The sequence below is a fragment of the Hibiscus syriacus genome, unplaced genomic scaffold, assembly GCF_006381635.1.
Source record: "Hibiscus syriacus cultivar Baekdansim isolate YM2019G1 unplaced genomic scaffold, ASM638163v2 tig00111564_pilon, whole genome shotgun sequence".
NCBI lineage: Eukaryota > Viridiplantae > Streptophyta > Magnoliopsida > Malvales > Malvaceae > Hibiscus > Hibiscus syriacus.
This window is the reverse complement of record NW_024063120.1, coordinates 94,780-106,756: the sequence shown is the minus strand read 5'-3', so window position 1 is coordinate 106,756 and position 11,977 is coordinate 94,780. Positions and strand designations below refer to the sequence as shown.

At 35.4% G+C, this 11,977-nt stretch overlaps 1 protein-coding gene and 1 pseudogene across 1 annotated transcript; both read left to right on the top strand.

Moving 5' to 3' along the window:
* Window positions 1-2,752: 2,752 nt before the first annotated feature.
* LOC120164972 (calcium-binding protein KRP1-like) lies at window positions 2,753-3,477 on the top strand. The gene has a single exon (XM_039174590.1). The coding sequence runs from the start codon at window positions 3,030-3,032 to the stop codon at window positions 3,411-3,413; it is 384 nt and encodes a 127-aa protein (XP_039030521.1). The 5' UTR covers window positions 2,753-3,029; the 3' UTR covers window positions 3,414-3,477.
* Window positions 3,478-3,788: 311 nt separating this feature from the next.
* Window positions 3,789-11,716, top strand: LOC120164979 (annotated as a pseudogene).
* The last annotated feature ends 261 nt before the right edge of the window (window positions 11,717-11,977 follow it).

Here is an 11,977-nt window from a genome sequence, read left to right as displayed (position 1 = left end):
ACTGATGCCGCGTGGAGAGAGACGGATAGTTATGGTCGGTGTGGTGGAGTTGCTAAAGATAGTTCTGGAAATTGATTATTCGGATTTTCCAAGTTCATTGGTGCATGTTCAGTAGTTGACGCTGAATTGTGGGGTGCTTATGTTGGGCTAAACCTTGCTTGGGAAGCCGGTTTTCGACAGGTCATTGTCGAGCTCGATAGCATGGAAGCTTTAAACATTCTTCGATCTCACTAGGAGGGCATCTTAATGAGTTGAGGAACCGGAATTGGTGCGTTAAAATTCATGTTCTTCGTCAAGGTAACAGATGCTTTGGCTAAAGGTGCTCCATTCGATAACTTGGAGCTTATTTTCTTTGCTTCCCCGCCATGCTCGATTGTCAGACTTTTGCATGAAGATATGCTGCTGGTTGGTACTGGTACTGATTAATTGTATGGATTGGCTACTTGTTGGTGCTTGGATCTTTGTGTTTTTGTTGATTAACACGTGTACTCTTTTCTTTCATCTAAGTTAGGGAGATTTTTAATAAGACATATATTAATCCTTTCTCTTGTATGATTCTTCATCAATGAAATCATACATTTCACCGAAAAAAATACTTTTCCAAAACATGTTTGACGTTACACTAACAAAAAATGTGATGGATTTATGTAGGGTTGCTCAAAATTGGGTACATTATTTTTTGTTACTCGAAGTATCGAATATCTTTCGACTAGTATATTTTTCGGCTTGTTAAATTCGGGTACCCGTAAAATTTGGGTACTAGTATTTTTCGGGTCACGGGTATCCTGTTCATCTATTTTTATTTTTATTTTTTAATTTAATTTTTCTAAAAAAATCACAAAGAAAATACTTAAAAATTTAAAGATGCATTATACACAATCCATATGAAAAATTAGTGATTTGAAGTTAGTTTTAAGGATATATATATATATATTAAAGTTTATTTTCAACAGAAAAAATTGAAGTATTTTTTTGGATATCATATTGACAAATTAATAAATTTTTTTTGTAAAATTTAAAACTTAAAAGTATATATCCAAATCTAAGGGAAAAATAGGGATTTGAATTTTAACTTTAAGGTAAAAATATTAAGGAACTTAAAATAAAAATATAATTTAAAAATATATATATTATTGGGTTGGGCACCTGGTTATAAAAAAATTCGGCCCAGAGGAAAATATTACGGGTCATGTCATTTTTTTTAGAGAATTACCCATTTTTTTGTTCGAATCGATGGGTTGATGGGTCGGGTTAATTGGGCCGGATATTTTTAAACACTCATAGATTTATGTATTATTTTTAAAAAATAATCATAAATCAGTTTTATTTTTTAAATATATTTTTGAATATTTGAATAAAATCTTGGGTTAATTACATATTTAGTCACCTACTTGTAATTTTATTTTGGCCACTAAACTATTTTTTTAAATTATGTATAATATTATGTTTTAATTCTAGTTTAATCACTCACTATTAAAAAATAAATAGAACTAATGACGTGATATTTTATATTTTTCAATGATGAAGTGATATTATCTTACGATGACACGTCAACATCACAATTAATTTTTTTAACGATGAGTGATCAAAACGAAATTAAAACGTAATATTAAGTATGATTTTGAGGAAAAAAATAGTTAAATAACCAAAACGGAATAGTGAGGGACTAAATATATAGTTGACTTAATATAAAACTAAGTGCCTAAAGTATACTCAAAATTAACTTTTGGTACTTAAAGAATTTTTTTATTAAAAATAATTACCTAAAGTTTTTTCCGTTACATTTTTAGATATTTATTGTTAAAAAGATTGTTAAATGACACGTATCACGTCCAAATTTAAAAATATATTTTTAAAAAATTTGGACGTAATACATGTCATTTAATAATTTTTAACGATAAATACTTAAAAATATAACGAAACAAATTTTAAATACTTATTTTAATAAAAAAATCTTTAGATATTAAAACATTTTTCGAGACCTCCTTTAAGCATTGCTTCTTGTATTAAGTTTAAGCCTCTATAGTTTACCCTAAGGGTGCATTTGGTTTACGGAATATAAGATTACCGGTAGAAATAAAAGATTATCAGGGAATAAGATTACTGGGAATGTTGTATTTTGTGTTTAGTTGGTTAAGCATGAATGTAAGATTACCGTGTTTGGTTAGAGGAATAAAAGATTATTGGAATGTATATTTAACCAAATTGTCCTTATTATATATTTGTTTTTTAACAAGTTGAAAAATATTTATATATTTTCTTTAAAAAAAATTAAATTCATAAAATTTATATAATTTTTTTACAAAATTGAAAATATAAAAGGTTTAATGAAAGGATAAAATTTTATTTTAACCTCTGAACTTTATATAAAATTTTAATTATAGATTTTTTTTTGTAAATCTAAAATAATTTAAGGATAAATTTGTAATGTAACATTTGTAAAATTTTTATTATTCAATGACAGAATAAGAATATTTTTGAAAAAAAAATTAAGGGTATTTTAGTCTAAAACGTCGATAATCCAATAATACCTAAAGAAAAGGGAGGTAATGACATTCTCGGTAATATACATAAAAAAATCCACTATTAATAATGTAAGATTACCGGGAATGACATTCCCGACCAACCAAACGAAAAAAATTGATCTCATTCCTATTAGAATTTACATTCCCTTAATCAAATACACCCTAAATCATTCCTTTATATCGAAGAAAAATATTTAAGAAACCACTCTGTGTTTCGCTAATATTTACAATTCTATCCCTATCCTACCTTCCTAGAAGAAACCTTGCAGAAAGGCAGCAGCAGCATTTCCCCCTTTCACGACCTAATTATTACCTGTATCTTAGTTGTCTTTCAATGGCCTCTCTTTCTCGGAAATCTCAACTCATCTCCTTCAACCTTTCTCTATATATTCCATTCCAAGCTCCCCCAGACATTCCATTCAATCAAACACAATCAAATTCTCCAAACATTTCCCAGATTTTGCTTTCTTCCCTCTTGTTTCTTTTTTTTTATTACCATCAACCATGTCTGCAATTCCTCCACCAGCTTCACAAAACTCATCGTCATCAGCTTCGGGTTTCCATGATTTCCTGCCCGTGATGGCCGACAAGCTCGGAGGGGAAGGTCTGATAGGGGAGCTGTGCAATGGGTTCAGCCTGTTGATGGACGGTGAAAAGGGGGTCATCACTTTCGATAGCCTGAAGAAGAATTCGGCACTCTTGGGGTTACAAGACTTGACCGACGATGATCTGAGGTCCATGATGAAAGAAGGTGATTTCGACGGCGATGGCGCGCTTAACCAGATGGAGTTTTGTGTGTTGATGTTCAGGTTGAGCCCTGAGTTGATGGAAGCTTCTTGGTTTTTGTTGGAGGAAGCTTTTGAGCTTGAATTCAAGGATTGTTATTGATCCTTTTTAATCCTGAATTTGTCTTCTCAGTGAGATTGTTGAATATACAAAGAGAATTTATTTATTTTTCTTTTATTCATTAATTCACTTAATAGTTGTTTGGTAAAGAAAGAAGATATAATGCTAATTTAAAAATAAAACAACAAATTGTTCAAAACTTTAACTGGTCTGTTAGAGAAAATTCGAAGTAACTATTGAAGATGAGCAAGGCAAGTTGAAGAGATTCATCTTTAAAGTCCACTGAAATATCAAATACGTTTAGTCCCCGTCGTTACTGGCAAAGACTTCCAAAGTTTTATTAGCCAATAATCATATACCTCCCTTGCAGCTGTTCATTTAGTCAAGATAAAAGTCCTGCTCCTGCGTTTATAGTCAATGCATGTAACTTAGAATGTCAATCTAATGCTGAATTTAGCAAGCCTATCAGTCTAGAGTACTAGACATCAATGGAAATGGGTTTCTGTTTTTGCATTGCTTGTTGTTTCCTCATCTTCTAGTTCTCAAAAGCCTTGATTGTTGCAACAATCGACACCATTTCTCCACCAGAGTTATTCACTGATGGCATGACCTTAGTCTCCAATGATGGAACCTTTGCATTGGGTTTCTTCTCTCCTGGCAGTTCTAGGAACCGATACCTGGGAATCTGTTACAACAACATCCCCATGCAAACTGTTGTTTGGGTTGCAAACAGGGTAAATCCAATAAACGATTCCGCTGGCATGTTGAAGATAGAAACCAGTGGCAGACTTGTGCTTCAAGTTCAAAACACAACAGCTGTTTGGTCGACTAATTCGACAGCAATTGTTCAGAATCCAGTATTGCAGCTCCTGGATTCTGGTAACCTTGTTGTCAGAGATGGAAACGATAGTAATCCGGAGAACTACTTGTGGCAAAGCTTTGATTATCCATCAGATACACTGTTACCAGGGATCAAAATTGGTATTGATTTAAGAACTGATTTTCATCGAAGACTTTCAGCCTGGAAGAACTGGGATGATCCTTCTCCCGGTGATCTTACTTTTGGAATTGAACTCCAAGGGAACCCAGAAGCTGTTCTAAGAAAAGTCTCACAAAAGTACGCACGCAGTGGTTTATGGAATGGCAATGATTTCAGTGGGTATCAAAATTTAAGGTGGAATCCTATATTTGATTATGACTTCGTCTGGAACGAAAATGAGGTTTACTACATACAGTTCACCAAAGACAGTTCAGTTATTTTGAGGGGCATTTTGAACCAAACCGAAAGTGCGAACCCAGAAACTCAAACCTGGCAGCTGTTTTTAAGCTCGCCAATTGACCTTTGTGGCAGATATGGACATTGTGGTCCAAATGGGAACTGTGATAGCAATAAGCTTCCGGATTGTTGTCAATGCTTGACAGGGTTCAGGCCGAAATGGCCCGAAAGATGGAACTCAGCCTATAATACCGGAGGGTGTATACACAGTAAGCCATTGAACTGCCAGAATGGGGATGACTTTATCAGAATAAGGAGAGTGAAAACTCCAGACGCCACAAATTCTTGGGTTAATAAAACTATGAATCTCAAGGAATGTAGGGCTAAGAGCTTGAGAATCTGTTCTTGCATGGCCTACACTAATTTATATGTTACAAGAGGAGGTAGTGGCTGTGTGATGTGGTTTGGTGATCTAATCGATATCAAACAATTTCAGTCAGATGGTCGGGACTATCAGGATCTTTACATAAGAGTCTCTGCTTCAGAAACAGGTACTGGTTCACAAAGCTAGAACATGTTCTTATTACATCTTGTGGTATCGTTTTTTATTTAGTATTTGTGTAACAAATAATTACTATTCGTGCATCTTGACATAATGGCAGAACTGAAGAAAAAGGCTAAGGTGAAGCTTGCCATCATACTTGCTACTGTAATTGCTTCCCTTTTCAGGTTTCTTTTAGTCGTTTGTTAAATTCGAAGAAACAGGGGAAAGATAAAAGGTAAATTGATTTTCGTTCGGTGTTTGTCCAGAAACTTGTCCAATTCTATGTTTTATAATATTTTCTGGTGCAGTTGAAGATAAGAACGTGAATGATAAAGAGAATAAAGATGAGAATGATGGTATGGAGCTTGCAGTATTCGAGTTTGATACAATAGCTCAAGCTACTGATACTTTTTCATTTTGTAACAAGTTAGGCGAAGGAGGTTTTGGCCCTGTTTATAAGGTAAAAGTTACAGTATTTTAGTAGAGTGGTCTGAAGTGTACAATTTTATTGAAAGCTCGTTAAAATTTTCCAGGGGACACTTCCAAGTGGACAAGAAATAGCGGTGAAGAGACTTTCAAAGAGTTCTGGACAAGGATTGAATGAGTTCAAGAATGAAGTAAAGCTGATTGCCAAACTTCAGCATCGGAATCTTGTAAGGTTTCTTGGATGTTGCGCTCAAGGAGATGAGAGAATGCTGGTTTATGAATACATGCCTAATACAAGCCTTGACTCTTTCATTTTTGGTCTGAAAATCATTAGAAAACGTCTCTTTGATTTCACTTCTGCTGCTTCACTGATTAAATAAGATGCAGGACTAACATGAATGCGTAATTTGTAGATCAAACGAGACGAAAAGTATTAACCTGGTCCAAGGTTTTCAAATTATCAGCAGGATTGCTAGAGGACTACTCTACCTTCTTCAAGACTCGAGATTGAGGATTATTCATAGAGATTTAAAAGCTAGTAATGTTCTACTTGACAGTGAGATGAACCCAAAAATTTCGGATTTTGGCATGGCAAGAACTTTTGGAGGAGATCAAACGGAAGCCAATACAAATAGAGTCGTTGGAAAAGAACTTAGTGACATTATTTGATCCATAAATCCCAATTAAAAAATCTTCATTTTCTTTGTCTGGCAATGTTCTGCAGTGGTTATATGGCACCAGAATATGCTAGCGTCGGTCTGTTTTCGGTAAAATCAGATGTTTTTAGCTATGGGATTTGTTGTTGGAGGTTATAAGTGGAAGAAAGAACAGAGGATTTTATCATGCGAATCAAAGCCAGAACCTCGTTGAACATGTAAATGCCAACAGATACTACTTATGGTTAATGTTTTCTCACAAATTACAAATTCTTAAAAATAAATAAATAAATAAATAAAAGGTTTGAATTTTGCTGCAGGCATGGAGATTATGGACAGAAGGGAAGCCTTCGGATGTTGCTGATGATTTCTTAGTCGACCCCGGCAATCTATCCGAACTCTTACGTTGCATCCACATTAGCCTTTTATGTGTACAGCAGCATCCCGAGGAGAGGCCGAGCGTGTCATCTGTGGTTCTTATTTTGGGAAGTCGCAATGAATTGCCTTCGCCTAAACAACCTGGTTTCTTGTTTATCTTGGAAGCAGATTCTTCACCCGGCATCGATGGATCGTCCTCAAGAAATGAAATAAGTTTATCATTGTTAGAAGCTCGGTAAAAAAAAAGGATTCCATGGTTCATAAAATCTCCAAACTATCATTAACAATCATACCTTGTAGTTTAAGTTATCAACCTATAAATTATATTTTTTGATACAATCAGAAAAAGTTTGACAGAAATGTCTGATGAAAAGTACATTGCCTTCTGGTAACGATGTTCGCTTAATTAATCATTATTGATATGAAAATTTCTACCCTATGTCGTTTTTTCCCGAGATGCGTATGGAAGTGGAAATGCATGTTAATTACACTCTGAATGGTTCTTGGTCATACTCCCCCCCCCCTCAATAGTCTGAACTAAATAATAAAAAGATAAAGCATCTTGAAAGTCGGTGAACATATTCAGATAAACATCTTCAGAAATTTTACTTGTGATGATGGGCTAAGGTTTTATTAATTCCAAGATGGGGAGAGGAGTATGTATCTTGAAATTTGATTTTTTTTTGTTAATTATTTATTTTATCGATTGTGTATCTTAAATTTTTATATTTATATTTGCATACAAAAATTTAATATTATTAATATATGTATATTTATCTTTAAAAATATTTCTAAATCTACTACCGAAGCGAACTTACTCCTGAATGACTTGAAAACTAAAATGCAAGGCTTAGAACCAGTCCTAAAGCTTTCCTTGTTTGAGTCAAAGCAATGTATTGGAGGTTTAGTTGCGTGAATTTAGCACCTAACCCCATAACATGTTAAATTTCCAAAGTAAATTTCCACCTACTACCATCATGTCCTTTAAATATAGGTAAATTATAAAAATGGTTTCATGACTATATAACCTTAGATGAGTTTCCCGATTATTAAAAGTAATAAAATAGTCGTTGACTATAAGATATTATTTTGTTAAGTTCTCTAACTATTAAAAGTTATAAAACGATCATCAGATTATTCATATGTTTCAAACCCTACAATTAAAACATTGACTCAACAACATAATGAAACGAAGACTCGATCCACGAAAAACATCTCAAACAGTTTTAGGATCAGGTTTTATCATAATCAATAAGTTAATGTCTCGCTCAGACAACCACTAATTTTTCAACAAAAAATGACGAGTTTGAAACACATGAATAGTCGAGTGATCATTTTATAACTTTTAATAGCCGAAGACTCAGCAAAGTATCATCCTATAATCAAGAGATCATTTTGTAACTTTTTTAATAGTCGAATGACTCGACAAAATAACGTATTTTACCATTAAATATATCGGTTTTAAACAAATCCCATATACGTGTACCTTTCACACGACATTTCCGCCGCACGATATGGATGAATCCACACCCGAAGAGAATATGGTCCATGATAAAAGCATTTTAAAATGGGGTTTATAATCGCCGGCAATGGGCATAATATCTTTCAATCTATTGACCAACACTTTACGAACAGGTCATCTGGACGACACTGCAAATGCTAATGGGCAGTTGGGAAAATGCAAGTGGTTTTTATATGCTATTAAAAAAGAAGGATTGAGTGAAGTGGAAGTTGGGGAAATTCAATACTAGCATCTGAGCAAGACCGGATCTCTATGTGACCCTTGACATAATCTAAAGCTTGTAGTTTTAGTTTACTTTGTAAATTACGTTTCTGATCAAATCAGCTAAGGTTTATCTGAAAGTACGATGTAAAACACTTTTTTTTTTCTATTAAGTTAAGGTGATTATAAAGTAGTATCTATTTTAAATACTCTCAGTCATTTTGACAGTGAACACTCAATCACCCTAATACAGCAGTTGCTCGTCTTCATAGTCAAGGCTTGACTTTGGGGTAGCCCATCTTCAGCGGCAGTTGAATATAAAATACTTTTAGTCTGTGTCTTCATAGTCAATGATTGGATTTTAAATGTTCCATAATATGTGTGTAATTATTTTTCCGAGAAATGAGCAATCACACAAGGAAATGGGTATCTATTTCTACAGTGCTTGTTGTTTACTCATCATCTTCCCGAAAGCTTTAATGGCAACCGACACCATTTCTCCATCAGAGTCACTCACTGACGCCATGACCTTAGTCTCCAATGATGGAAACTTTGTGTTAGGTTTCTTCTCTCCAGGCACTTTCACGAACCGTTACCTGGGAATCTGGTTCAACAACATCCCCATGCAAACTGTTGTTTGGGTTGCAAACAGGATGAACCCAATAAACGACTCCACTGGCTCGTTGAAGATAGAAACTAGTGGCAGAATTGTGCTTCAAGTTCAGAACACAACAGCTGTTTGGTCGACTAATACGACAGCAAGTGTTCGGAATCCAGTATTGCAGCTCCTGGATACCGGTAATCTTGTGGTCAGAGATGGAAACGATAGTAATCCAGTGAATTACTTATGGCAAAGCTTTGATCATCCAGCAGATACAATGTTACCAGGGATGAAAATTGGTTTCGACTTAAGAACTGGCTTGGATCGAAGACTCACTGCCTGGAAGAACTGGGATGATCCATCTCCAGGTGATCTTAGTTTTGGTGTTGAACTTGAAGGAAGCCCAGAAATGGTGCTAAGGAAAGGCTCAGATAAGGTCACTCTCAGTGGGTTATGGGTTGGCAATGGATTTAGTGGAGCACCAACTTATAGGACAAATCCGATCTTTGATTACAACTTTGTGTGGAACGAAAATGAGATTTACTACACATATTTCCTTAAAGACCAATCAGCAAAGTTGAGGAATGCTTTGAACCAAACCGAAAGTGAGTCACAAATTTACACATGGAACCCAGAAACTCAATCCTGGCAGCTGTTACTAGCCTTGCCAATCGACTATTGTGACACATATGGACTTTGTGGTCCGAATGCGAACTGTGATAGCAGTAAGCTTCCTGCATGTCAATGTTTTAAAGGGTTCAGGCCGAAATCGCCCATGAGATGGAGCTCATCGGATTTTTCTGGAGGGTGTGTACAAAGCAAACCATTGCAATGCCAGATTGGGATTGGGGATGGTTTTATCAGAGTTGATAATGTGAAAACCCCAGACACCACAAATTCTTGGGTTAATAGAAGTATGAATCTCAGGGAATGTAGAGACAGGTGCTTGAACAACTGTTCTTGCATGGGATACTCTAATTTAGACATTACAAGAGGAGGTAGCGGCTGCGCCATGTGGTTCGGTGATCTGCTTAATATCAAACAATTGCAATCAGAGGGTCTGGATCTTTATGTCAGAGTGTCTGCTTCAGATGCAGGTACTGGTTTAAAACCCAAGAACATGTTCTTAACTTCTTATTTCATCTTGGGGGTAAATGTTTTTTTTGGTTTTGGTGTAACAATAAGTAACTAATATTTGTGCTTCTTGACCAACACTTCAATAGCAGAACTGAAGAAAAAACCTAAGGTGAACCTTGCCATCATACTTCCAACTGTAATTGGTGCCTTTGTGGGGTTTCTCTTAATTGTTTGTTACATTCGCGGATGCAGGAGAAAGTTAAAAGGTAACACTAATTATGGTTCTCATAAATGTCATTATTTATGTTATATACTCTGTTTTATACTCTTTTCAGATGAACGGGAAGGCGAGAATGTAAATGATAAAGAGAATAAAGACGAGAATGGAGATATGGATGTTGCAGTATTCGAGTTTGGTACAATAGTTCATGCTACACAGAATTTTTCAGTTGATAACAAGTTAGGTGAAGGAGGTTTTGGCCCTGTTTACAAGGTAAAAGCTACTGTGTTTTAGTAGAATACTTTTAAGTAATCATTTTATTGGAAGCTCATAAAAATGTTGTATGACTTTCCAGGGGACACTACTAAATGGACAAGAAATTGCTGTGAAGAGACTTTCAAAGAGTTCTGGGCAAGGACTGACCGAGTTCAAGAACGAAGTAAAGTTGATTGCCAAACTTCAGCATCGGAATCTTGTGAAGCTTCTTGGTTGCTGCATTCAAGGAGATGAGAGAATGCTGGTTTACGAATACATGCCTAACAGAAGCCTTGACGCTTTCATTTTTGGTCTCAACATTATCACTTTTGCTTCCTCAATGATCAAATAAGATGCAGGACTAACACGAATGTGTACTTTCCAGATCAAACGAATCGCAAAGTATTACCCTGGCACAAGCGTTTCCAAATTATCTGCGGGATTGCTAGGGACTACTCTACCTTCATCAAGATTCGAGATTAAGGATTATTCATAGGGATTTAAAAGCTAGTAATGTTCTGCTTGACAGCGAGATGAACCCAAAAATTTCAGATTTTGGCTTGGCAAGAGCTTTCGGCGGAGACCAAACAGAAGCCAATACAAATAGAGTAGTTGGAACTTAGTAAGTGTAATCTTATGCCTTTTCCATACAATTTGATCCACAAATCCTAACAAAAAGCTTCATTTTCTTTATCTGACAACGATCTGCAGTGGTTATATGGCACCAGAATATGCTACTGATGGGCTGTTTTCGGTAAAATCAGATGTTTTTAGCTTTGGGATTTTATTGTTGGAGGTTGTAAGTGGAAGAAGGAACAGAGGGTTTTATCATGCAAATCAAAGAGGAAACCTTATTGAACATGTAACCATCAACTGATACTATTATCATTATGTGTCCGTTACTTTAACTACGAAATGCTTAAAGGTTTAGATTTTGCTGCAGGCATGGATACTATGGAAAGAAGGCAAGCCTTCGGATGTCGCCGATGATTTCTTAGTCGACACTGGTGATCTATCCGAGCTGTTACGATGCATACACGTTAGCCTTTTGTGTGTACAGCAGCATCCAGAGGAGAGACCGACCATGTCAACCGTTGTTCACATGTTGGGAAGTAATAATGAATTGCCTTCGCCTAAACAACCTGGTTTCTTGTTCTACAAGAAACCCTCTGAAACTGATTCTTCAACCGAAATAGGTGGATCGACCTCAAGGAATGAAATAAGTGTATCACTATTAGAGGCTCGGTAAAAAAAAAGATTCCATGGTTCATTCAATATGTTATGCTCGAAACTATGATTAACAATCTGTTCGCAGTTTATTGGAAATTCAGAAGACGTACCTTGTAGTTTAAGTTATACAGCCAATGAAGTATATTTTTTTGGTACAATCGGCAGAAGTTTGACAGAACTATTCGATTTTTAAGGTCTGTATATGGTCACTAGTAAATTGTCAGCTAATACGGTCATAACCTTCAAAAATATCAGTTTTAAACTCTACCAAACGTAGCTT

Bases quoted from the DNA above. Each gene is read 5' to 3' on its own strand.
- LOC120164972 (XM_039174590.1), top strand. From the start codon at position 3,030: ATGTCTGCAATTCCTCCACCAGCTTCACAAAACTCATCGTCATCAGCT.